This window comes from Balaenoptera musculus, chromosome 1 (genome assembly GCF_009873245.2).
Source record: "Balaenoptera musculus isolate JJ_BM4_2016_0621 chromosome 1, mBalMus1.pri.v3, whole genome shotgun sequence".
In the NCBI taxonomy this organism is placed as follows: domain Eukaryota; kingdom Metazoa; phylum Chordata; class Mammalia; order Artiodactyla; family Balaenopteridae; genus Balaenoptera; species Balaenoptera musculus.
This window is the reverse complement of record NC_045785.1, coordinates 24,485,161-24,512,776: the sequence shown is the minus strand read 5'-3', so window position 1 is coordinate 24,512,776 and position 27,616 is coordinate 24,485,161. Positions and strand designations below refer to the sequence as shown.

The window sequence follows — 27,616 nt, the reverse complement described above, 5'->3', positions numbered from 1 at the left end:
AAATGTCAATAATTTGTTTTTTAGAGTTAACTACTTTTAACCATTTGGTTCATTTCCTTCCAGACTTTTTCTGTGCATATATAAACAGATATATGAATGCATTGTAGTTTTAACCTAAATGGGATCATTCGCTCTCTCTTTAAATATATGCATACGTAGCCCAGGCACACACAGGCTGCATGGTAGTCTTTTCCTCCTTAATACATTGTGGTCATCCTTTTAGGTCAGTAAATACCTCTATTTTTTTTTAAGGGCCATAGTATATGGAAGTACAATAATTTGACTGTTTTATCCCAGTTTGATGGACTTTTAGGTTGTTTTCAGCTTTTGACATTCTAAACAATGCTGTAGTAAACAATACTGCAGTTATATTTTTGTATTAGAATATATTCAGAGAAGTGAAAGTGACAGACCAAACAAAAGAATGTGTTTAAAATTTTGATACATGTTTCCACATTGTTTTCCAGATAGATTGTAGCAATTTAAAGTTCCACCAACACCTTATCAGTATTCTTTGACCACTTTTTTCTGTAATATTTTCCTAGATTTACAAAACTTTTTATATGTCTTTTAACTGTGTTTATTGTACCTTTTGATTTCTTTATCTCTATGCTCTTAGGTCATCCCTTCCCCAATCTCCTGTGTTTCTTGTAATATTTTTATAGTTCTAGTTTTATATTTTCATCTTTAATTAATCTGGAGTTTATTTCTTTGTATTTTGTGGGCAGGAAGTAATGATGTAATTTTACTTTTCCTCAGATAGGTAGCTACTGATCCTAGCACTATTTATTGATTTGAAAGACCTCGTTTATAATAAATTAAGTCTCCCCATATATGGATCTGTTTTGACTCATTTGTTTTATTGATATGTTTATTCTTGCTCTAGGGTTAGAAGTTTTCATTTTTATAAAACAATAATCTTTATTGAGGTATAATTGACATAATAAAATGCACCCATTTTAAATGAATAATTTGTTAAGTTTTGAAATATCAAAGTATTCACCTGTGAAACCATCACTACAATCAAGATAATGACAGTTGCCGTCTTCTGCAAAAGTTTTGTTGGCCCTTTGTAATTCCTCCCAGCAGCAACCACTGATCTGCTTTTTGCCTAGGTCTAGACTTTTATTTGTTGTATTTTAATGGCATTTGGAATGACATTAAAGCAATTTTTGTTGTTTCTAGAATCACAGGCATGCCCTATCCCCCAGGGTTTTGACTTGCAGTTCCATTTGCTTGAGGGCTCCTGTCTCAGATGTCTTCTCAGATGTCTATGAAGGTTGCTCCTTTACCTCCTTCCAGTCCTTTGCTTAAATGTTACCTTCTCAGTGAGACTTTCTGTGAACATTATTTTAATTGCAACTCTGTCTCCCTTCCCTGATTTAATTTTCTTAATAGGCTTCATTCGCCATTTTGTAATTTGCTGTCCCTACTTTCCAAACTGTTTACGGTGAGGATTTATTGTTTTTAGAGTTCAAAATTTCCTAAAAGCCATTATTTTTAATGTAGGAAATAAAAACATGTGTTTTGATTTTTTAAAATCCAATTTCAAACATTATTCTACAGCACCCACAGTCTCCAAGTTTAAAACCTAATAAATTTATACCTGAAGACCTTCTCAACCCCAAGAGGGAAAACTTCCATGGTTCATGATCTCACAGTAATACAAACAGCAGGGTAAGAAACTAAAGATAGTAGCTGTTCTCAAAAAAGAGCAAATGAAGGTTTACTATTTGCATAACATTAGGTGGAATTCTGTAAAGAATTAAACAAACCACACAAAATACATACCAGTGTATGTAATATTAAAAGTTTATTAAGCTCTGCCTCCTCCCTTGTATTCTGTCTCTTGGTTAAGAATCACTGATATCTTGATTAGTACATCTTTAGCTGTTTTTTTTAATTCAGAAGAGATAGAATTCTATTAAAATATTTTCTCCCACAGATATAGTTTTGGATTTATGTATTATGTTCTCTCTCAGGCTCATGAAGTCCAGAATGAGCTACTTGATGTGTTTGGTAGCTGCCCTCTTTAATTATATTGCAGTGATTTATCTGGATAGACTTACTCATTGAGAATTCCTATTCCCTTACATACTACAAACAATAGAATGTTGAAACAAAGGAGGAGTGAGGGTTAGCTTCAAGGCTGCTGAATGGAGGAAGACATTTACTAGGTTCCCTGGCAGAAGAACTTTTAGGTAAGGGAGCTCCTGTCTCCTGTGCCAACTATTTATATTGTAACTGTAATAATGAACTGTTCAAACTTGAGAAATGTTAGATTAATAATATAGATCACCTTTGTTACCACACTAGAGTTTATTCCCCTTACATCTAGAAATATATCAACTACTTTTGCAGATATGTTAAAACAAAACAAGAGTCATTTCTATTGGTGATGAATGTAATTTTGTTTCTTAATATTGTAAGTGAACTAAGGACTCTTTCCATGGCCTAATTCCGTTCTCTGTATCCTAATTAACAGTGATTTAAAAATCACATAAAATGTTTTTTTCCCTCCATTAAAAATAATGACTTGTAGGTATTTTTGAATTCTAAAAATCAGTAAATGCTCATTGTAAACATTTTGGAAAGTATAGATAATTATAAAATTATAAAAATAAAAACACCCTAGAAACAAACCAAAATCCAACCAACCCCCAACTATAATTCAACATTCAGAATCTGTTAGTTTACCTTTTGTAGCATGTCCATCTAGTGTTTTTATTCAAAACTTAAAAAAATGTAAATCATCTCATCTCTAATAACAAGGATAATAATTTCTTGAGCTGTGCCTTTTTAAAAGTTTGATGGGCAGTATGAGTTTTTACTAATCATTTCTCTGTTTTGGTTAACCATTAGAGAGAGGTTAGAACTAAATTTATGGCTCATTTATAATAAGTATATAGGACTTAATTGCATACAGTTTATAAAGTACGCTCTTTTCATTTTCCCTTTGCCTTAATTTTCTCACTAGTGGAAGTTATTTGATTTTCTAAGTCACTCGAAATCTTTTGTGAAACAATTGAGATAAAATAAAAACATTTCTGTGATTATAGTTTTCTATCTTTTTTTTGGGGGGGTCTAACATATCAAAATTTTTTTTATGATATATTATTTCCATAGATAATTTTAAGGTTATACCACATTCTACTCTATGTAGTGGCCACATTCTTTTCTGTAATAATGTCTTAATATTGATCATTTAGGTTTCTAATTTTTACTAATGTTGGTGGTGTTGTAATGAACATTTTTGTTTATCAATACTTGTAGTTTAGATTATTTTCTTCACTTCTGTTCTTAGAATGGGAATAATACTGTTAGTCTTTATAGTGCTATTCTACCTCTTGTGTAATTTTTTCCCTCATTTTTAAGATATAATTTTGCATACAGTGAAATTCACTATTATTTTAGCATACACTTCTGTAGATTTTGACAAATGCGTATATTCTTGTAATCACCACAGTCGAGATATAAAAGTTTTTTTTTTTTTTTACGAAAGTTTATTCTTAAATGTACAATGGATTCCAAGACAACACTTGATTCTAGCTGTAGGTGGCAAAGATGTGATGGCAGGGAATCCAGATGTTTAATCCAGGAATGGAATTAAGCATCATCATTGCCTCAGGCACAAAGAACATTACTTTTTGCCAGACTTCTTAATTCCACCTGTGGCCAGGAGGCCTTTCCAGTGGCCTTCGCTTGCTCCTCCTTCTGTTTCTGCTTGAATGCCTTGTCTTCTTGTCCATCTCCTTGGCTTGCTTCTTGGGCTGCTTCAGGGGCTTCTTCTTGCCACCTTTGCGGCCCGACATGGTACCTGCCGCCCCTTCCCCAGACCCTGCCACCGGATGCCGAGATACAAAAGTTTTCACGCTTCCCCAGCTTCTCTGGAGCCCTTTCATAGTCAGCTCTTACCTCCATTCCCAGCAACTGGTAACCACTAATCCGTTTTTTGTCCCTATAGTTTTGCCTTTTCCAAAATGTCATATATGTACTGTAAGTGTATGTAGCTTTTGAATCTGGTTTCTTTCACTTAGCATATACTACATTTTAGAATCCATGTTATATATAACGATAAATGGATCCTTTTAATTAGTAGTATCCCATTAAATAGTTGTATGACAGTTTATCCATTTTGTGTGCTTAATTTTAATTCTCTTGGTTGGCTGGAGTGCTTGATACAGTCATTGCTTGAAAGGTGACGTGTGAGTGGCATATTTTATTACTTCTTTTGTATATTGTGTTCTTATAGCCTTTATAAATGAAAGACAATTGTGTCAGGACATAAAAATCTTTGGGCCATTGACGGTAGATCTCATTTTATTGTCTTTGGCGGGTAGTGTTTTAGAGAACCAAGGGTAAGTTCTGTTTTTTTAGAATTCTCCAAATTTAGGGTAGTTTGGTCAGGATGTGATTTTTGTGTGCTATGTGGGTGAGAGCTGCGTAGTTTTGTAGCTTGAGAAAGGTTCCTTTGGTTATATATTTGATTATTTTAGTTTTCGTGCTTGGGAACTATCATTTTAAGTTATATCTTCATTGTTTCTTCATAGCAGTCATCTTTCTTTAAATTAAAATTTTGACTTAGTTATTTGTTGATTCCTGCAGTTGTAAGAAATAATACAGAGAGATCCTTTGTATACTTTCCTCTATTTCCCCATTTTACAGTATAACCTTTGCAGGTAACATTGTGTAGTATAGCATCACAGCTAGGTTACTGATGTTGTTAAAATCTATCCAGTCCTATTCACATCTCTCCAGTTTTACTTGTACTCATTTGGGTCTGTTTGTGTGTGTGTGTGTATGTGTATGAAGTTCAATGTAATTTTACCATCTGTATAGGTTCATATACTTACCACCACAAAGTGCTGAATAGTTCCAAAACAACAAGGGACCCTTGAGTAGCCCTTTTTACACACCCCCTTTCCCTTTGCAGGGGTTGGGGGGGGCCTCCCCCCCCAACCACTAATCTGTCCTATTCTGCATTTCTACAATTTTGTCATTTCAAAAAAGTCATATAAATGGAGTCATACCATACATATAGCCTTTGGTGGGGACTGGCCTTTTTTGCTGTGCATACTTTTCTGGAGTCTCATCCAAGTTGTTGCCTGTGGTAGGCCATTCCTTTTTATTGCTGCATAGTGTGCATGGTGCAGAAGCACCATAGTTTGTTTAACCTGTTGAAGGACATCTGGGCTGATTCCAGTTTTTAGTTATTATAAATGAAGCTGCTGTGAACATTCATGTGCAGGTTTTTGTGTGAACATCAGATAAAAGCCCAGGAGTCCAATTGCTAGGTAATAATGGTAGTTGCATGTCTAGTTTCTAAAGAAACTGCCGAGTTGTTTTCTGGACGAGTAATGTTTGAATAATACAATTTTTCTGTGCGCTCAACGGCATTTCGTGGTATTACTGTTTTTTATTTTAGCCATTCTGATACATATGTAATGATATCTCATTGTGGTCTTAATCTGTGTTTCCCTGATGGCTAATGGTGTTCAACATCTTCTCATGTGAGCAGCTATCTTTATTTTTTAATATGGTTTTTAATTCTTGTCTTAGTTTTATTGGGTTGGCCAAAAAGTGCCTTCAGCTTTTAAGTAGAAATGAAAGACACATTTTTCATTTTCACCAAGAACTTTATTGAACAATGTATTATTCACCCTTTTGTTCCACTACCTTCTGCCATTTTCCAGGCAACTTCATAATTCCATCTTCCCACAACTTTTTATCTTTTTGAGCAAAGAACTGTTCCAGGTGCCTTTCACAGTCTTCCAGGGAATTGAAATTTTTTCCATTAAGAGGATTTTGTAAAGACCTAAATAAATGGAAATCCAGAGGTGAAATGTCTGGTGAATACAGCGGATGAATCAGAACTTCCCAGCCAAGCTGTAACAGTTTTTGCCTGGTCATCAAAGAAACATGCGGTCTTGCGTTATCCTGATGGAAGATTATGCGTTTTCTGTTGACTAATTCTGGATGCTTTTCATCGAGTGCTACTTTCAGTTGGTCTAATTGGGAGCAGTACTTGTTGGAATTAATCGTTTGGTTTTCTGGAAGGAGCTCATAATAGAGGACTCGCTTCCAGTCCCACCATATGCACACCATCACTGTCTTTGGATGAAGACCGGCCTTTGGTGTGGTTGGTGGTGGTTCATTTTGCTTGCCCTGCGATCTCTTCCATTCCACGTTATTGTCCAGTATCCACTTTTCATTGCCTGTCACAATTTGTTTTAAAAACAGAATGTTTTCGTTATGTTTCAGTAGAGAATTGCATGCGGAAATATGGTCAAGAAGGTTTCTTTCGTTTAACTTATGTGGAACCCAAAGATCAAAGCGATTCACATAACCAAGGTGGTGCAAATGATTTTCAACGCTTGATTTGGGTATCTTGAGTATGTCGGCTATTTCCCGAGTGGTATAACGTTGATTGTTGTCAGTTAATGTTTCGATTTGATCGCTATCAACTTCAACTGGTCTACCCGACTGTGGAGCATCGTCCAGCAAGAAATCTCCAGCACAAAACTTTGCAAACCACTTTTAAAAAATTAATTAATTAATTAATTAAATTTTGGCTGCATTGGGTCTTCGTTGCTGCGTGCAGGCTTTCTCTAGTTGTGGCGAGTGGGAGTTACTCTTAGTTGAGGTGCATGGGCTTCTCATTGCAGTGGCTTCTCTTGTTGCAGAGCACGGGCTCTGGGCGCACGGGTTTCAGTAGTTGTGGCCCGTGGGCGCAGTAGTTGTGGCTCGTGGGCTCTAGAGCGCAGGCTGAGTAGTTGTGGCGCCTGGGCTTAGTTGCTCCGCGGCATGTGGGATCTTCCTGGACCAGGGCTTGAACCCGTGTTCCCTGCATTGGCAGGTGGATTCTTAACCACTGCACCACCAGGGAAGCCCCTCAAACCACTTTTAAAAAAAAATTTATTTGGCTGTGTTGGGTCTTAGTTGCAGCATGCAGGATCTTTGTTGCAGCATGTGGGATCTTTCATTGAGGTGCGTGCGGGCTTCAGAGCGCACGGGCTCGGTAGTTGTCGCTTGCGGGCTCAATAGTTGTGGTTCTTGGGCTTAGTTGCCCCGCGGCATGTGGGATCTTAGTTCCCCGACCAGGGATCGAACCCGAGTCCCCTGCATTGGAAGGCGGATTCTTAACCACTGGACCACTAGGGAAATCCCGCAAACCACTTTTGACACTTTCGATCAGTCACAGCACCTTCTCCATACACTACATGATCTTTTTTTGCATTTCAGTTGCGTTTTTACCTTTCTTGAAATAACAAAGGATAGTATGCTGAAAATGTTGCTTTTTTCTTCCATCTTCAGTATGAATATGGCTACACAAAAATTCACCAATTTTGATAAGTCTTTTCTTAAATGCACGCTGATATGACAGCTGTCACTTACAATCTAACAAAATTGTTTCGAATGATTAAGTTAAAGACAACTAAGTGCTACTAGAGCCATCTTACGGAAAAACCGAATGAACCTTTTGGCCAACCCAATATGTGATCTTAACTATTAATAAAAGTACTAAATTCTGTTTGATATGTTTCCCTATGTTCCGTTTATCCAGTAACATTTGTGGAAGCTCTATTTATAAGTTTGATAAGAGATCTTTGCTTAGTTTTTGGATCAGCGTTAACTTAGCGCACATTCACTTGTAAACATTTTAGGAATGGCTTATTTTTAAAACAGGTTTGGCAAACTATGGCCTCCCTGCCAAATCTAGCTTGCTGCCTGTTTATGTATGGCTCTTGAGCTAAGAATGGTTTTTACATTTTTAAATGTGTAGTTGAAAATAAAAACAAAGAATACATGACAAAGACCCTGTGTAGCCTGCAAAGCCTATATTATTTATTTATTTAAAAATATTTATTTATTTATTTGGCTGCATCGGGTCTTAATTGCGGCACACGGAATCTTCATTGCAGCATGCAGGATCTTTCGTTGTAGCATGCAGGCTCTCTAGTTGTGGTGCATGAGCTCAGTAGTTGTGGCACGGGTTGAGTTGCCCCATGGCATGTGGGATCTTAGTTCCCCGACCAGGGATCGAACATGCGTCCCCTACATTGGAAGGTGGATTCTCAACCATTGGACCACCAGGGAAGTCCCAGCCTGTATTATTTGTTATTTGACATGTTACAGAAAGTGTTTGCCATCTCCTATTTTTATTTATTTAAAAAGATTTTATTTTATTTTTATTTTTTAAAATTTATTTTTATTTATTTATTTATTATTTTTGGCTGTGTTTGGTCTTCGTTGCTGCATGCAGGCTTTCTCTAGTTGCAGGGAATGGGGGCTACTCTTCGTTGTGGTGCGCGGGCTTCTCTTGTTGCTAAGCACGGGCTCTAGAGCACGGGCTTCAGTAGATGCAGCACGTGGGCTCAGTAGTTGTGGCTGGTGGGCTCTAGAGCGCAGGCTCAGTAGTTGAGGTGCACGGGCTTAGTTGCTCCGCGGCATGTGGGATCTTCCCGGAGCAGGGCTCAAACCTGTGTCCCTTACATTGGCAGGCATTCTTAGCCACTGTGCCACCAGGGAAGCCCCTCCTAGTTTTAAAAAACAGCTTTATTAAGATATTATTCACATACCATAAAGTTCACCCTTAAGTTTACAATTTGGTTTAGTGTTTTTATAGTGCTATGCAACCATCATGCTTTCTAACACTAGAACATTTTTAGCACTCCCAAAAGAAACCCTGTACTCATTAGTAGTCATTGTCAATTTCCCCCTTTCCTAAGTCCCTGGCAAACAAAAACCTATTCTTGTCTCTCTACATTTGTTTGTTTTGGATATTTCATATAAATGGAATCATATAATATGTGGCCTTTTGTGTCTGGCTTCTTTCACTTAGCATGTTTTTAAGGTTCATGCACATTGTAGCATGTGTCAGTACTTCGTTCCTTGTTTTTTTTTTTTTTGGCCGCGCATGGCAGCTTGCAGGATCTTAGTTCCCCAGCCAGGGATTAAACTGGTTAAGAATCTTCCTTCCAATACAGGGGATGCGAATTTGATCCCTGGTGGGGGAACTAAGATCCCACATGCCGCAGGGCAGCTAAGCCCGCGAGCCACAACTACTGAGCCCAAACACCCTGGAGCCTGCGCACCACAACTAGAGAAGAGAAAACTCGCACTCCACAATTAGAGAGAAGCCCGTGCACCGCAACAAAAAAATCCTGCATGCCTCAACGAAGATCCCGCATGCCACAACTAAGACGCGATGCAGCCAAGTAAATAAATAAATAAAGTAAAATAAAAATTTATTTTAAAAAAGTGGTTTGAAAAAGTTTAAATACAGCAGGAATTATTAAATACAGCATATATTCATTTACAGAATTTTATGTAGCTACTTAAAACATTTTTTAAAGTCTTAGAGAATACGTTTATGTGTAAGGACTCTATAATAGGCCACAAATCTACATACATAAAATGATATGTATATATTTCCATATAGAGACATACACAAAATAAGACTGGAAGGTAATATACTCAAATGTTAACCTAAAACTTCATCAGTAGTTTCTACGTTTTCTACAATGCCAATGAAAATCAGAAAGAAGCTTCTGAAAATAAATTTAACATTTATGAAGTCTTTAGTATATTATTACCTTTCAAACCAATAATCCTCTTCTAGAAACATCTTAATCAACTAAAAGAATAAGCTTTATAAGCAAAGGTGCTTATTGTGCACTTTAAAAAAATATTTTGCTATTATTTTTCTTATTTTTTTGGCCATGCGGCATGTGGGATCTTAGTTCCCCAACCAGGGTTCAAACCTGCGCCCCCTGCATTGGAAGTGCAGCATCTTAACCACTGGACCACCATGGAAGTCCCTCAAACCACTTTTCACATCACAGTGCCATGATGAAGATCTTCAATAACAAATCTTTGCCCATATTTCTGGTTATTTGCTTAGGCTGAATTCCTAGAAGTGGAATTACTGGATCAAAAGGCATGAACGTTTATAAAACTTGATACATATTGTCAAATTTCTTTCTTGAAAAGCTGGAAAAAGCATGACAGTGTGTTCTTTTAAGCAAGATAAGAATCATTTTAAAGAAGCTGGCTGTGGAAGTCCTGTTTCTGCTATTTTGTCACTCCTGAGACTGAGGGTAATTTCTCACATTACAAATATTTGTATGTAATGCCTGTCATGTTTTTAATACTGTGGGGTTTACTTTTAGGGAGATAAGACAAACTGCCATGGCACTATTGCTAAAGTGCAGTTTTGCTACTTAGTAGATGTTATTTCAGTGGTTGAGAAGGCAGTAAGACACCTGTATCATGGTCTTTGAACTTCATTGTAAATTTCTCCACTCCTCTGTCGAAAAGGGAGAACAGATTAACTAGAGAAGCAGTCTTTACATAAGTAGTCCCCCTCTCACCCCCGAATCAATCCGCAGAGACTACCACTGTAGGCATGCCTTGTAGTTGATAGTTCTTCCACTTACTTTTCACAATTGTTGTTTTCACTGGTGGTCTAAGTTGTACATCTGTTAAAAAATATGCACTGTCTTACAATTTGTAGAACATTTATATCAATGGCTGTGGAGGCCCATAATTTGTTTTCTTTCACAGACTATTCTTATGGTAAAAATTATTACAAGCCTTTCATGCCTACTATTACCTGTCCATTAGTGAGCACAGGGATGACAAAGTGAATCTCAAAAAATTTAATATTAGCAAAAGTTTGGAAAAGTGAATTCTGTGTCTTTTTTGTGGACGAATATGTTATTTTCACATTATTTACATAGATTCTTACACTCTGCTGGTAAGATTCCAATGATGGCAAATATATTAAATTTAGTTTCATTGTTTGAAAAGAGCCTGATACTTACGCATTTGCCACAACTCGATTTAAGAACTTCTGGTGAACATTCTTGATTTAGTTTTTTTGCTTTTTCCATATGTCATCTTTTGAGATTGGTATTTCAGAATGAAACTTTTACTGCTAATGAAGACCCTTGATGTATTCTCTATTTGCAAATAACCATTTTTTGTTGTAAGTGTGATCTATAATAGTAGTTGTGTAGGAGTCTCTTTCATGCTTTTGGAATTTGTTCTTTTGGAAGTCAGGAGTATACCATTCAGACAGATTGCTACAGGTAGTAGTTTCCAGACAAGTGGAGAGAAGATTTATCATTATCTTAAGTTTTACACTTATTAGGTTCTTCCGTATCAATTAGACAGTTTCTCTCTCCAGTTAAAATGGCCTTGCTCTCCTTACTGATTTCAGCTTGATCATGATTGGTGAAATTAAGATGAAGACCGTCAGAACCGGCAATTGTGAGGTTTTTGTAGTTAAAAGTCACTAGTATCATAGGCTTTATTAACTGCTTCTAAAAATATTATTTATTCATTTTACTTTATAAATTGTTTTCTTTTATGTTTAGGAAGTGCTGACATTTCCATGAGGTGTATATATTATGGTAGTATGGTAGCAAATCAGTTTTGATAACTTACAGTTTATCACTTGGGTCTGTTAACTATCCTAGCTGAATGCCATCAACACATTATATAATCTGGAACTTTAATGGTATTTAATTGCCAAAGGTAGTAGCAGTTTTTTTTTTTTTTTAATAAATTTATTTACTTTTGGCTGCGTTGGGTCTTAATTGCTGCTCACAGGCTTTCTGTAGTTGCGGCGAGCAGGGGCTTCTCTTTGTTGTGGTGCCCGGGCTTCTTATTGCAGTGGCTTCTCTTGTTGCAGAGCACGGTCTCTAGGCACGCGGGCTTCAGTAGTTGTGGCACACGGGCTCAGCAGTTGTGGCTAGCAGGCTCTAGAGCACAGGCTCAGTAGTTGTGGCGCACGGGCTTAGTTGCTCCATGGCATGTGGGATCTTCCCAGACCAGGGCTTGAACCCGTGTACCCTGCATTGGCAGGCGGATTCTTAACCACTGTGTCACCAGGGAAGTCCAAGGTAGTAGCAGTTTTTAATGATAAATAATAATAAAAAAATGGAAATTCAGCCTAATCCTGGCTGCTGTGGTGACTTCATTTTCCTCCTGTATAAAAATAGTGTAGGGCTTCCCTGGTGGCACAGTGGTTAAGAGTCCGCCTGCCAATGCGGGGGACGCGGGTTCGGGCCCTGGTCCGGGAGGATCCCACGTGCCGCGGGGCAGCTGAGCCTGTGCTCTAGAGCCCGCGAGCCGCAACTGCTGAAGCCGGTGCCCCTGGAGCCCGTGCTCCGCAACGGGAGAGGCCACCGCGATGGGAAGCCCACTCACCACGGCGAGGAGTGGCCTCCGCTCGCCACAACTGGAGAGAACCCACGCGCAGTGGCGAAGACCCAAGGCAACCAAAAATAAAATAAATGAATAAATAAATAGAATTAGAAAAAAAAAACAGTGTAGTAATCAGTTTCCAGAACAACAGCTGTTTAAGCCAGGTGTCCTGGAGCCTTTGTGCTTGTCTTTGATGAGAACAGAAAGAAGCGCTAGTAAAGGGGATAGAGAGCTGAATTTGAATTCCACTTCTGATCTTTATCTGCTATATGACTTTAGACAGATCATGCCTCTGAACCTTGGTCCTCATCTATAAAATGGAATAATGTCTATTTTGCAGTACAGTGCCTTGAAAACTCAGCAAATGCTGGTATTTAGTGTTGCTGTTAACAATGAATAAATAAGATCACGTAGTAGGGTTTGCCTCCTCCTAAGCTTAAAGAGTAGTCTTTTGTTTTTGTTTTTTCCCAGTAATCAAGAAAAATGTTTATTTATTTATATTTTATTAGAGGAATGTGATAACTTTTTGCGTTTCTCACAAAATGGGGATAAGAGTACCTGCATTTTCAAATTGTTACGAATATTAAAGAGATCATACAGCATATAAATATTTTTATAGGACAGGACCTGGCACAAAGTAAGTCTCAGTAAATATTTGTTGTTGTTATTTATAATACAGATACAAGAAAGCAGAAGATGGTGTAGAACAGACTTATTAAATGTTTTTCCCTTAATGATTAAATTCAGATTAGGTTAATCCTCGTATTCCATTTCTTCTTCTCATTGCTCAAGTTTCTCCTGCATTTGCTGGCTTTTTCTCTCTGGTATCTCCTTCCTGTAATGGTTCCTGGCACCACCTCTTCTGCTTGTATTGTTCTGGATCTATGTTAGTGAAATGGAGCCATCGTGATCTAGGCTTGCCTTTGCAAAAAATCCTCCAGGGGAACAAAGGTGTGGAGGAGAAAAGTGCTTGATAACTGAGATTCAGTGGTTGAGGAAATAAATATTTTAGTAAAGGCAGTTTTAGTCTCAAGGTATAGAAGTCTTTTCTACTTAGCAAAAATTCAGGGCATTAAATGAAGGAACACCAGGGATTCTCTCTGAACCCCAGAGCAGGAAATATATACGTGGGCCTCCTGGGCACTAGGAGGCTTTTCTGTTTCCATAGGGGTTCCATAGTCTCTTGTCTCTGATTTTTTTCAGCACATTCTTTCTCTTCTTTGTGTTGACCATCTACTGCTTATTCACCAGGTTATACTTGACCCAAAATGACAGCTACAACTGCCAAGTCTTTAGGGAATTTCACTTTATCTCTCCATTGCTATCTGGCCTGAATGCTAAGGAGAGGTATCTGATTAGGTCAGTTTATCATTTCTTTTCAGGTACTAGGGGTTTGGCCATTCAGGAGAATACTTTTGTTATAATTGTTTGTGGCCAGAGGTGGTGGGAATCACAATGTTGTCCTTTCTAGGCAGGTGTCTTGAAATATGTCTGTTTGAAAATATTCAAAAAAGTGTTGATTTGTTGAACTTTATTTTTCCAAGTGCACTACATAGCTCTGATTACTGTATTAAAATATAGACTTCCAGTGTGATTTCATAAATACCAACTTAGTGGTACCTATTGTGTTTGAGTTTGGTTCTTGTATACAATCAACAGAGAACTGGCCAAACTAGCTCAAGTGAAGGGACATTCATTGTAAAGACACCCTGAGCAGTTAAGGGACAGCAATCCAAGGACAGGAATGCTAGTAAAGTAAGGCCAAGAACTGAGCCAGAATGCTCTCAAAAGTTGCTTCTTTTTTAGGTCTTTTATATTGGACTGCATGGACCACCATGGTAACCGCTTTGTTCTTTGAGATTTAATGTTCAGTAATATATATCTGCTTGAAAATCTGATAAATGTAATTTGTTACATATTTGGATCATTAACTTCTTAAATTTGGATTCCTTTATACCCAAGTCTGAGTTTCAGTGTTTTTTTTTTTTTTCCTTGACTGCAATGTTGGCTGGCCAAAAGGGAGACAAAAATCTAAATAGAGAAGTAGGAGGAGAACCAGGAGACCATAGTGGTATGGAAATCAGGGAATGAAGGAATTTGAGAAGGTGACTTTATTTTTTTTTTTTTTTATGAGAATGGAAAAAACATGAGCTTGAACTAGTGATGATTTTTATTTTTATATGTTGGAAGTTTCTGAATGGATTAGAATGGAAGTTTCTCTGAATTGAGGATTAGCTGGGAATTGAGAAGAGAGAAAAATGGTTGTACTTTGAAATGCTAAGTTTTAGAAAGTAAATTAGACGTTTGTGTGATCTAGGTACTTCTAATATTGATTATGAAAACGCTGACCTATAGAGAGAGAGGCTCACCTCCCCGGAATGACCAAAACCTACCCTTTGCTAACTGAGGATAGGGAAAGAAGAGATGGATGTATGGGGACATTTCAGTATTAAAGAGAATAACCTGTGAGGTGGATATAGTTGAATAAATGCCTACTAGGTATTGGACACGTCTCATTTAATATATTTTTTAATGAATTTATTTATGGCTGCGTTGGGTCCTCGTTGCTGCATGCGGGCTTTCTCTAGTCGCGGTGAGTGGGGGCTACTCTTCGTTGTGGTGCGCGGGCTTCTCATTGCGGTGGCTTCTCTTGTTGCGGAGCATGGGCCTAGGCACATGGGCTTCAGTAGTTGTGGCTCAGGGGCTCTAGAGCGCAGGCTCAGTAGTTGCGGTGCACCAGCTTAGTTGTTCCGTGGCATGTGGGATCTTCCTGGACCAGGGCTCGAGCCCGTGTCCCCTGCATTGGCAGGCGGATTCTTACTTACTGTGCCACCAGGGAAGTCCCTCATTTAATCTTCATAGCAAACGTATAAAGTAGCCAGTGTTATCTCAGTTTTACAGATGGAAATAGTGAAGTGTGTATCATTCATTGATTCTGATAAGTATGGGATGTTGGGTATGGTAAGTAGGACTTCTCAAGGAGTGCACTTTAGAATATAATTCTTAAAGACTTGTAAAGTGATGCTTTTGCTTAATTTTTCATTTTTCAAATGTGATGTATAGTTCCGGGTTTATCTGTTTTGATTTTATAACTTCCTATGTGGTAAAACACCAACTTAATTTGCAAAATTATGATTCTAGTTAGGACAAGATTCATGTTAGAAGAAGAAGACAGGTGTTGAGGCTTACAAAAGAAAGTTCTGGTATCTGGGAAATGGAAAGGAAACTCAGAAGCTAGGTCATTTGTACAGATGATATTCTTGGGTGGGATGAAGTGAGGAAATATGAGGTAGGTCAGACACTAACGTGGTTTTCTCACTTTGCCTCTTTAGTAAAGGGAGTAAAAGATACTTTTATGGGTTGGGGCCTCAGTAGAGAAAGTCCTGGATGGGTGTGAGATGGGCAACTGGCAAGTAGCCCACAGAGAAAAATAGGAAATAGTTTTGTGAAACCAGAGGTGATAAGATTATTTAGTGGAAGGAAGGAAGTATTACAGACATTTAGCAAAAGTGAAGATGGAATTAGTAAGTCATACTAGAAATTAACATTAACCCTTCACTCAAATTGAATGCTAGAGAAAGGGGGAGAGGTGTAGAGTACAAGAACTTGAAAAGATAGTTCTGTCCTGATGGGAGCATTTTCTTTGATTATAATTTACAGCCAGCTTTTCTCCTTTATGATAGAAGAGGTTTCTTTGTTACCTGCCCAAGAAGTTTCTTACAGTTGTCTGTTTTCATCATTTGATTTTTCTTGATTCCTGAGCGTCTTCTTTTGATCATTAGTTTTGTTTCCTAGGAAGAATTTTGTTGAGAGTCTGCCTGGTGTTGATGACCATACCAGGTATAGCTCCCATTATAAACAATAAGTTCCTGACTAGTTAAAAACACTTTTGTGAGAGTGACTTGGTTTATCTTGTCTACTCAACTGTGGGTAAATGGTTTAAAATGGAGTTTCTGTACTAGCAAAAGCTCCATTCTCGTCTACAGGAGGTAGGAGGAGTAGTGGTTCACCTTGTATGTGAGGCAGAGAGAGAGACCCTGGAAGAGGGAGAGCTGGAGGAGGTGAACAGAGAGCTAAAGAGAGGGAGAGGAGACCTGAGAGCGTGAGCGAGCCAGCAGATAAAACATGGTAGGAGAGAGAATGATGGGTGGGTGGGAAGGCAGTATAGAAGGGATGGAAATTGCTGTGAGGGAAGGACGGGCAAATTTTGAAGGTAGGGGGAGGAGACAGTGGAAAGCAAAGGCGAGAAGACCAAGAGAGCAGACTCATCAAAGCCCACGGCAAAAGCTGTGAAGGCAGTTCTTCTATCTGGGGGTGGAAACTTCCTGTGGCTGCCCTGGAGGCAGCTTGATAGCATAGAAAGGACATTGCACTTTGAATTGGAACATCTGGATTTAGATCCTGGAAATGCCATCTAAACACTCTTCCCTACTCGGCAGTGGTTGGGGAAGCCATTTCTGTGAGGCTCAGTTCTAATCTCTTAAATGGGAATAATTACTGTGAGATTGTTGTAATGATTACATAAATAGGCATATTGCATGTTCTCTGCCTTCCCTTACCATTTCTACTTTATTTTTTTCATTTTTGTAGCCACTCCTACTTTTTTCTTGGGAAATATAAATAAAATTCCAACATTCTTGGTTAAAACTATTTGTAGGTTTTTGGATTTTCAAGAAACGCCTAGCATCTAGTTAAATGCATGTTTAGATTCCACAGAAAAAGCTAGATGTAGAACTTTATGTGTTTAATTTACATGCTTTGTAAACGTTAACTCTGGCCTGAAGGTTCAAAATGATTTTATCTGACATTTGTAGAATTTAGCTAAGATGCTGTCCTCATCTCCCCTCCCCCCTCCTTATTTTTAGCACCTGTAGTTTAGGAGCTTATTCAGTGTGCTTACTGAAATAATGTAAACGCCTTGTACTGTGAGCCTAGCTTCTGTTTCAAGGCCCTTTGAAACTGTTTTACCACAATAACAAGCCTTATCTCTATGTCTCTTTGTTCTCATATGGCTTACATTTAGTGTCATTTTGAATTTTATAAATTTACATTTTTGTCAAGCATCCCAAAACTGTTACATCTTAGTGACACAGTGTATCATTTGTAGCATAGTGTCAGCTCTGGGTTTTGAAAATGTGTAATTTAAAACAATGCGACCGGGTCTTCCCTGGTGGTGCAGTGATTATGAATCCGCACAGATTCGAACCCTGGTCCAGGAAGATCCCACATGCCGCGGAGCAACTAAGCCTGAGCGCCACAGCTACTGAGCCTGTGCTCTAGAGCCCGCGCGCCACAACTACTGAGCCTGTGCGCCTAGAGCCCGTGGTCTGCAAAAAGAGAAGCCACTGCAATGAGAAGCCCGCGCTGCAACGAAGAGTAGCCTCCACTCGCCATAACTAGGGAAAGCCCATGCACAGCAAAGAAGACCCAACACAGCCAAAAAAATAAAATAAATAAATAAAAAAAAAATAAAACAATGTGACTGTTTTTTTTAATTATTTATTTATTTATTTATTTATTTATTTATTTATTTATGGCTGTGTTGGGTCTTCGTTTCTGTGCGAGGGCTTTCTCTAGTTGCGGCAAGTGGGGGCCACTCTTCATCGCGGTGCGCAGGCCTCTCACTATCGCGGCCTCTCTTGTTGCGGAGCACAGGCTCCAGACACGCAGGCTCAGCAATTGTGGCTCACGGGCCTAGTTGCTCTGCGGCATGTGGGATCTTCCCAGACCAGGGCTCGAACCCGTGTCCCCTGCATTGGCAGGCAGATTCTCAACCACTGCGCCACCAGGGAAGCCCATGTGACTGTTTTTATGTGGTGACAGTTCAGTCAAATTAAGATTATTGGGGTGGTATTCAGTCAGCATGTTAATAAAATCCTTAAATCGGTTCCCCCAACTGTATTCAGGTTTGTGCTCCATACTCTACCCTCTCCCTGCCTGTCTGTTGTTTGACTCTCTTTGCATTTACCCACTACTAGAAATTGTTCATATACATTTGGAGGTAGTGATGATTGGATGAGGGGGTTTGAGAAAGTCCTGCTTCAGGCAATCAGCAGTGTTCCTCAGGTAGGCAGAATAGCTTTCCTCTTTATATTACTCAGCCATAAAAAGAAACGAAATTGAGTTATTTGTAGTGAGGTGGATGGACCTAGAGTCTGTCATACAGAGTGAAGTAAGTCAGAAAGAGAAAAACAAATACCGTATGCTAACACATATATATGGAATCTAAAGGAAAAAAAATGGTTCTGAAGAAGCTAGGGGCAGGACAGGAATAAAGACGCAGACGTAGAGAATGGACTTGAGGACACGGGGAGGGGGGAGGGTAAGCTGGGACGAAGTGAGAGAGTAGCATGGACATATATACACTACCAAATGTAAAATAGATAGCTAGTGGGAAACAGCCGCATACCACAGGGAGATCAGCTCTGTGCTTTGTGACCACCTAGAGGGGTGGGATAAGGAGTGTGGGAGGGAGATGCAAGAGGGAGGAGATATGGGGATATATATGTATATGTGTAACTGATTCACTTTGTTATAAAGCAGAAACTAACACACCATTGTAAGGCCATTATACTCTAATAAAGGTGTTAAAAAAAAAAAGAATAGCCTTCCTCTTTAATAAACAAGGGACATTACTCTAGCCTCAGGCAGCAAAGGTGGCTTGTTGCTCATAACTGAGAGGACTAGTAGACTGTTGGACAGTAAAGGGTTTTTGAATTATGACTGTTTTGCATAATCTATTCCACACTTCATTCTTGCTCTTAAATATTACCTTGTAGTAATGATCTTGGAGATGAGTTAATTGAAGTCTAGAAAGATTGTTATGATGTGGGTAGTACATTTAATGATAAGTAAAGTTTGAAGAGATCCTTGTGATATATGCTATTTTTTATTTCTCCTGGTTTTCAGATTCTAGGAGCCCCCAGAGATATTCCAATGTGGAGAAACGTTGAGGGCACTCCGTTATATAGTTTGTAGCGCCTTTCCCTGAGGTTTATCAAAGAAATACTGGCTTGGATCAAATGAGTCCCCTAATTTGTACTTAACTGTTTTCACAAGGACTGTGGTCTTTGAGTCAGTTTTCATAAGGACTGTGGTCTTTGAGTCAGTAGCAAGGTTTAGGTCACATAGTCATCTACATACATCATTGCTCTTCAACATGTTGATCTTTACTTATTAAGTCAAAATGTATGAAATACAGCTACCGTAATTCTCTCTCTCTCTTTTTTAAAGACTCTGCTTCCTTATTTATTTATTTATCTATCTATTTATTTATTTATTTGGCTGCGTTGGGTCTTAGTTGCGGCATGCAGGCTCAGTAGTGGCAGCACATGGGCTCTCTAGTTGTGGCACGCGGGCTCTAGAGCGCGCAGGCTTAGTTGCCCCATGGCATGTGGGATCTTAGTTCCCCAACCAGAGATCGAACCCGCATCCCCTGTATTGGAGGGTGGATTCTTAACCTCTGGATCACCAGGGAAGTCCCTACCGTAATTCTTGTGTGATGGAATTTGCTTTTTCTTTTTCTGGATTATGTGTTTTTCATGTTTGAAAACAAAAGGGAATGGGAGGGGAGAAAGCAGGGGTCATTGCTGAAAGCTGATGGTTAAAGGTAAGTGAATGTTTAATCTCAGTCACTTGATTATTGTTATTGTCTTGTCAATATCTGAAAGTAAACATAGAAAAGCTTTTCAGTTGTGTTTAATGTGTATGTAAAATTCAAGATGCTAACTTGGAACTTTTCCCTCCTCTATTCTAAACAATAGGTACGTTCTATGGATGAACTGAATCACGATTTTCAAGCACTTGCTCTGGAGGGAAGAGCGATGGGAGAGGTAAGTGAATTGGTGTGTCACAAAAGTGGGCCTGTTTTTAAGGGAAGGTTGGAGCTGTCTTTCATCAAATGTGTCCGAATCTAGTCTCCAGAAGTATGTGCTTGCTTTTCCTTGTTGCCATCCTCATGATAGGAGTGGGATATTGCAGAATTTTGCCAAAACAATCTCATTATAAGAAGAATGTTAACTTTAGCCTAATGTCTTAAAAATAAAACAAAATCAAAATGTGAGCACAAATTAATATTATCTTAACCAGTCAGTTGTAAATTGAGGTGTTAAAATTTTACAAAATAGTTTTATATGCATAAAATGTCCTTACCTTTGGCTCATTTTTCAGTTGTTAGGTTCTTTTGCAGTGGAAGGAAGTTTTAGATTGGCTGCTAGTCAGAATATGTTGATAACCTATTTTTAGAGCAGTGTTATTTTTGAGGAAGTTGTTTAGAGCTCCATTGTGAAGAGGGAATTGTTAGATTTCTGGTGAAATAATTCCAGAAGGTTGAGGCCTGAGCCAGTCATCCCTTACATAGATAGAATTTAGAAACAAGCATTTTGGTTTGTTTGTAATGTTTAAAATGTGCAAAAACAAAATTTACCATCCATTATATTGATAGTGAAGATTGCCATAATTCTAAAAGAAAGAGGAATATAAATCAAGTATAGCAGATTTCTGGTGCTTCTAGATGTTGACAGTAAGAGTGTATTGGTGATAGGTAGAACATACAGGTTGAATTGATTGCTAAAGATGTCACAGGTTCACAAACTGGGGGCATTTGCTTGTGTTTTTTTTGTTCTGGAGAGTAGCCTTAGGTTTTTTCTTCTGTTTTATATTTTGTATATCTAATATTTAAAAGCCCCCATATCTATTTTAATGTTTTAAAGCAGGGAGAATAGCTATATTCTGGATTCTCTTTTATACTATTCATTAAATACATTTGTTCTTTGATTTAGCCAATATTCTTTGATCCAGGCACTGTGCTAGGTTCCGAGGACTCAAAATTAAGATAATTTCCTGATTTATAACAAATATTCATTGACTACCATTGTGGCTGGGCATTAGTTAAAGTCTTTGTGTTTTGATCCTAAGATTCTTGCTTCCTTGGTTATAAGATTTTGTTTCCAACTTTTCTGAATCATCTTGTGGTCAGAGTTGAGTGTCCTATCATCTTGGGTTCATGGGGTTTTGGCCTGTTTTTGTGTTTCCTCTAGAGCTTGAAGAGCAGATTGGTAGGTGTTCTTATGTTTCCTGTACCTGCCTAATATTAATGAAACAGTGCACATCAATAAACCCTATCTGGTTATTGAGTAAACGATTTTCTCACTAAATTTCTGGAGCACAGTTTGAACAGAAAGTTAACAGATGTGTCGTATTAATTATAGCTGGGGAAACCACATTTATCTGCTTCCGCACTCCTGTGTTCTAACCTGGTCCACTCTACCAAAAATCTAAGCCCAGTCTTTTAAAATTAGTTACACAGAATAAAAATAATGCCCTGTTACTGTTTTATAAGCAACACTTCATAATCTTTAAAGACTTAACTCTAATTGAAGAAGAGTGAACAGAAAGTGAATTTTATTTAAATTAACAACAAAAATATTTAAAAAATCATTTTCTTCTTCCAAAAATGTCCCTTCCCCACAAGGTCTCCAGACCGCACCTCCTTATTTTTGTTAGAGATGTCGTTTTTTGATGTTTGTATATAATTCGTCAGACCTAGGTGTTGGCATATGTAAATAACTAAACAAAGTACATTCCAACAGTAATGCAGTGTCACTCTTCTTTCCTTATTATTCACAAAGTAATAATAATAGCTACCATTTGTTGACCATCTATTAGGCAGATGCTAAGAGGTTTGCGTGCATTATCTCATCAATAACTCTCTCAGGATGGTTCTGTTATCCAGATAAAGAAAAATTTTGCTCAGGGTCACACATCTAGAAAGTGATGGAGCTGGGACTCTGACCTGGCTACCTCTCCAAAGCACGTGCCCTTAGAGTAAATGAAACCAATACTTATAAAATAATTGATGGTAAAAATCTCATTTTAGTAAGCTTTATAACAGTTGATATTTGGCGAAGGATTTTAAAAAATGCTTAATACACTTCCCTTCCAAAATACAGACACTTAACTGAGGTTATTTTTGGAAAGCATAACCCAGTGTCCAGGCACAAAGGGGACAACTAAGTTAAGTATGGAGTGAGGTTTTTGTACTCAAGGAACTCTTTCTTTAGCTAGTTGAGGAAGGAGTGAATACACATGACAACAGAAAGAGTTCACTGTGTTTCTTTGTATGGTTCCTATTTTGAGAAGGGAGTGATCTGTATTGGCAGGAATAGTTTGTGATTACTTGGATGGAGGCATAGGACTTGGGAAACGTCCTCTAGTTTAGTTAGGATTCACATAGGTATAGGTTGGGAGAATGTTTTTTGCAGAGATACAAGGGAGACGGGCACAAAAGAGAGATGAAGAAAGCAAGCTTTTATAATAAAATAAAAAAGCATAGTTTCTAATTAGTTTAACGTCATTAAATTTCCTTCCCTTTAAACAATAAAGCATCTCTGGGAGGGGATGTGTGTAAATGTAGTGTTTACCCATATAAACACTAAAATTTCAAGTAAATTGCATGGATTTATAAAGCCAGGCACAGTATATTTTTGCTGCAGTTATCTTATTTGTATTTGTGTGTGTCTGTGTGCTTGTGTGAGAGTCCTCATTAGGGCAGATGATACCTATGTTCAAGAATGTGTGAATCTTTAGAATTCAAAGAGAAAATTGCCTCTATTCAAAGTAATTGATTTCTAGTAAAGTTAGTGCTGCCTGGCTCTTGCAACTTTTTTTTTTCTCATCAAAGCCAGTGCTAGACTCCTGGAGTCACTTTGCTAGATAGTGTTTCTTAGAAATCTTGCTCAGAGGTGACTACTTAATAAAACTTTGCCTTCAAACCTTGCTGGTTGTCTGAAGTACAGCTAGCTGTTCTTAGCTGAAGGACACACTACAAGTGCTTTACTTACCTCCTATTCTAAAAAGTCAACATAAGAAGGAAGATAGGAAAATGTCTTAGGCTTAGGGCTACAAATTATTTTCAAATGTTTCATCCACTCTCCTTGCTAGCAGCCCCTTTCATTCAACTTTAAGTCCAGTCCTGAAAAGTTTAAAGGCACAGATTATTTCTGTTGAGTATTCAAGAGTGTATCTTTGTAGTACTGAGGAAGGCTCATTGACCTGATGTTTCTGGGTTCTGTTTCTGCCTTGGTTGGTTTATGGTCTTGCATGACTTATTTATTTTACGTCCTGAAAAGGATGCATTTGCAAAGAGGATAGTGGTTCTAGTTTGAAAGTACTTTGAGAGTCTTTGACAGAAAAGCCACCTTATTCTGAATAATTGGTTTTCTCACTTTTAAAAACCAAGGAACTTTTTTTAAGAGTCCTTAATGTTTTACATGTAGTAAACCTGACAGCGTTCAGGGACATTAAAATAATAGTGATTATTTCTGGAATAAATGGAATGTATTTAGGTATGTGGCCCTTCATCTTTGTTTTAGAAAACTGAAGCATAGAAAAGCTTACCCTTGGTAATAAACACGTTTGTAAACCTGAGGAATGAAATCTGGAAAGTGCATCTGTATGTGGAGTGATAATGAATCCTACCACGTTCCTGGAAGTAGAGTAAGGTGAGATGTATTTAAAACATAGCTGCAGGTTCTCATTAGACATTACATAGGAATTCTGCCTGTAAGTGTGAGAGCAGAATGGCTTGTAGAGGAAGAAATTTGACAATGATTTGGAGAGCTCTTAACCCAAAGAAAGGTATAACTTGGTGGGATGAAGAGCTCACTGGATGAGAACCCTAATGCCACCGCTTTTGGCCTTGCCTCAGGCATTCATCTTCTTTGGACTTTGCTTTTTTTCATCCATAAGACACACATGTTGGACTAGATAGTTTTCCAGGACCCTTTTAAGTCTAAGATTCTTGGAGTTTGCCCTTATTTCTAGCTTTAAAAAGATAGAAAATAAGACTAGTTCTCCTTTTTCTAGGATATGCCAGAGGGTATCTAAAAGATGGGTTTTTTTAGAGTGTGATGTAGAGGTTCTGTAAGTTTTCATTGGGTTCTCTAAGTGACTCATTCACTGTGCAGCCACATAAGACATTGAAGTGTCTGTCCATCAGGGCTCATAGGGTGGTAATTGTGAAATCGGGACAAGTAGGAGCCTAATGTGGATACCAAGTCCACATCTTTCCACCATGGCATGATGGCTCACAGAATTGGAGGCTTTTGGGTAGCTAAAAGTACTTTTATGATCCACAGCCCTAGAGGGGCTAACCTCACACTGTAAATTCCTTGCAGTTACGGTCCCATAAGAGTCACTCAGTTGACTCTAAACTGGGTTGAATTTTGGAAAGGAGATGTGTTGTCTGCTAGCAAGATCATGCAGCCTTTCTTGCAGAAAGGATGAAAAATAAATAGAGCCTGTGGTGCATTATAAAAATATCTGACCAAGCAGTGTAACACATCCTTTTCCCCCCAGAATGCAGCTTTTGAGTATGCATAGGAATGGTAAAAGCTGCCTAGTTCCATTAACTTTGTATTAATACCATTTGGTTGTTGGGCATTTTTGACATTTTGTTATTAAAATGAAATGGTTCCTTTAGAGAAGACATAGCTAGCCAGGCCAAGTGATCTGAAGGAAGTTAATAACTTTCCTTTATTAGGTTAATGACCATGTTAGAGGTGAAGTGACCTTTTTATGAGTCTTGTTTTGGAAGTTCCTGGGATCAAAACTATTATGTTTTGGGATTAGGATTGGGCATTTTGAAGAAGATGATAAAAAGGTATCTTCTAACCCTGTGAACATGGGTGCATCTGACATTTAGAACCTGGTGCCCAGTTCTGTCCTGTCACTTTGAGACCTGTGTGGAACCCCACACATTCCAATATCTGCCTTCTGTCCTGCACTGGGAAGAATGGGTGGACTTAACGACTGTATATGTTAAGCCATCTTGGAATGTTTGAATGCAGTAAAACATGCTTGAATGTTTGAATGCAGTAAAACATGCTTCTGTGCATCAGGAAATAGCTGATCCACATGCTGCTTTATCTGTCTTCATTAAATTTCTTCCCTTTTATCCTCCTTTGTCTAAAATGTTTTAATTCTTTTTATCCACATCAGTATGCTTTATTTGAAAGTAAGCTAATTAACTACAGTAATACATTAACACTTTTCAAAACACTTTGGCATTGATTTCATTACCTATGTGAATCTCCCAACAGATTTTTGAGAGACACGACTATTTTTACATGAGGGAAGTGAGTTCTAAGGTCAGGTGACTCCAGCTAAGATCATAACTGTCAAGATGTGGATTGACATCAAGTTCTATTTCATTAGGCTCAGAAATAATAATAGCTGCAGTCTATTGAACATATATGATTTTCCAGGTACTGTACTAATCGCATATACATTATTGTCTTCACAGTGGTCCTACAGTATTAGGATGTCCTTTATATACTGGGCAAACAGGGATTATAGAGGTTAACATGATCATGAGCCAGCTGTTTAAACCCAGCTCTCTATCACTCCAGATCCTGAGCTTTTCTACTGTTCATTTCTGCATGTCCAGAGCCTACCCAGTGTGCAGTCCAGCTTCAGTTATCAGCTCTTCTATGAAAGCTTTCTTGCTCTCACCAACCAGAAGCTACAGAGGGGAATTCAGTAGCACATTATTGATTTATATCATTCTTATGGCCCTAATTTATTTTATATATAGTGATTTGTGTAAATGTTTTCTATTTCCTTGCACATAAGTTTGCTGAGGGCAGGGGCTTCAGCTAATATGTACTTTGTAAACAGTGGCTGCCTAATATATTGTGTTGAATAAATTGTGTACCAGTAAATATTTTTTTCTAAGTATGGATTCCTCTTTATTTTCTCTTTTACATCAGAAGTTCCCCCCAAGGGACCTCAGTTCAATTCAATAAATATTGCCTGTATTCTCTATTCATATTACTTTTCCACCCTCAGGGATGTGAGGGTGTGAAGGGGACGATGGGGAGCGGACAAAACTGAAAAGCATTTATTCAGTCCTCTCTGCAAATCTTTACATTTTTGAACTATTCAATAATTATTTTACGAAGAGTACATAGGATGAATAGCATGTCAGCAATGCTGTTATCCAAATAGAATCTTATATAAGGGCATTTATTATAAAGGATCTTTTATTTAATGTAGTTGTAATCATAGGACACTTTCTCTGGGCCATCTGCTGGGGCATGGAAATATCCTCATATATATACAACCAGCCATAATGGTGTTTAGAAAATTGGAATTGCTGTTGTTATATTTCTTGTTCAAGCTTGTATTAAACTATGTTGTGTGTAATTCTTTCTTGTTTACTTTTGTTTTGCTGATGAGGAACCAGAACACCAAAATTAATTCATTGTCTCTTAATTAATTAATGAATTCTGTGGTCCTCATTATAGCAAAATGTGTAGAAGAAATACTTTATTTTCTGTGTTGGTCTTCCCTGTATACATGCACATCTGTGATATACATGCACATCTGTGAAATTTTCCACTCCTGGAACACACGAAAGAGGGAACCTGTCCATATCTGGCATACTAAGACACTTCTCTTGTCAATTTAATAATTAAAAATACCCTGAGGCTGACTGGATGTGTGGGTGGGTTTGAGTGTTTGGTCCCATCTTGAGGCAAAGGACTCTTTATCCTCTCTTTTTTTTAATAAATTTATTTATTTATTTTTGGCTGTGTTGGGTCTTCGTTTCTGTGCGAGGGCTTTCTCCAGCTGTGGCAAGCGGGGGCCACTCTTCATCGTGGTGTGCGGGCCTCTCACTGTCGCGGCCTCTCCCGCTGCGGAGCACAGGCTCCAGATGCGCAGGCTCAGCAGTTGTGGCTCACGGGCCCAGCCGCTGCGCGGCATGTGGGATCTTCCCGGACCGGGGCACGAACCCGTGTCCCCTGCATTGGCAGGCGGACTCCTAACCACTGCGCCACCAGGGAAGCCCTGTCCTCTCTTAATTGAGCTGTTTGCTTCCTGCTTTGGGAATATGAGGGGGGTAGGTCATGAAGCAATCTAGATGTTTTCATGGTTTTATTCATGAACTTTACACATTTCCTAAGTGATCTGGAGGCTTATCTTTTACACACTGGGCTCTCAGGTACTATTGCAAGGAATCATTTATATAATTATTTAAAGTCTAGACCTAGTATAACTTTAATATGGTTATGTTATAGATCAAACCATGTAATTTATACTTAGATAAAAACAAATGACATTATTTATAGGGAACTTAAAGGTGGCCGGGATAACACTGTCTTCTGTTTCCTTACGTGCCTTTTCTATATTGTGCAGAAAAGCCTGGTTCACCTGGGGAATATCTTCATTTTCTTTTTTTTAAATTTATTTATTTAATTTATTTATTTTTGGCTGTGTTGAGTCTTCATTGCTGCGCGCGGGCTTTCTCTAGTTGCAGTGAGTGGGGGCTACTCTTCGTTGTGGTGCGCAGGCTTCTCATTGCAGTGGCTTCTCTTGTTGCGGAGCACGGGCTCTAGGCACG

The 27,616-nt window shown here is 38.4% G+C and overlaps 1 protein-coding gene across 20 annotated transcripts in view; it reads left to right on the top strand.

Moving 5' to 3' along the window:
- PUM1 (pumilio RNA binding family member 1) overlaps positions 1 to 27,616 on the top strand; it is a 128,155-nt gene that overhangs the window by 15,401 nt on the left and 85,138 nt on the right. For all 20 annotated transcript variants that reach the window (XM_036868441.1, XM_036868433.1, XM_036868423.1 and 17 more), the window contains one exon: positions 19,977 to 20,045. In XM_036868441.1, coding sequence (XP_036724336.1) covers positions 19,977 to 20,045 — 69 coding nt within the window. The remainder of the gene's footprint in view (positions 1 to 19,976; positions 20,046 to 27,616) is intronic.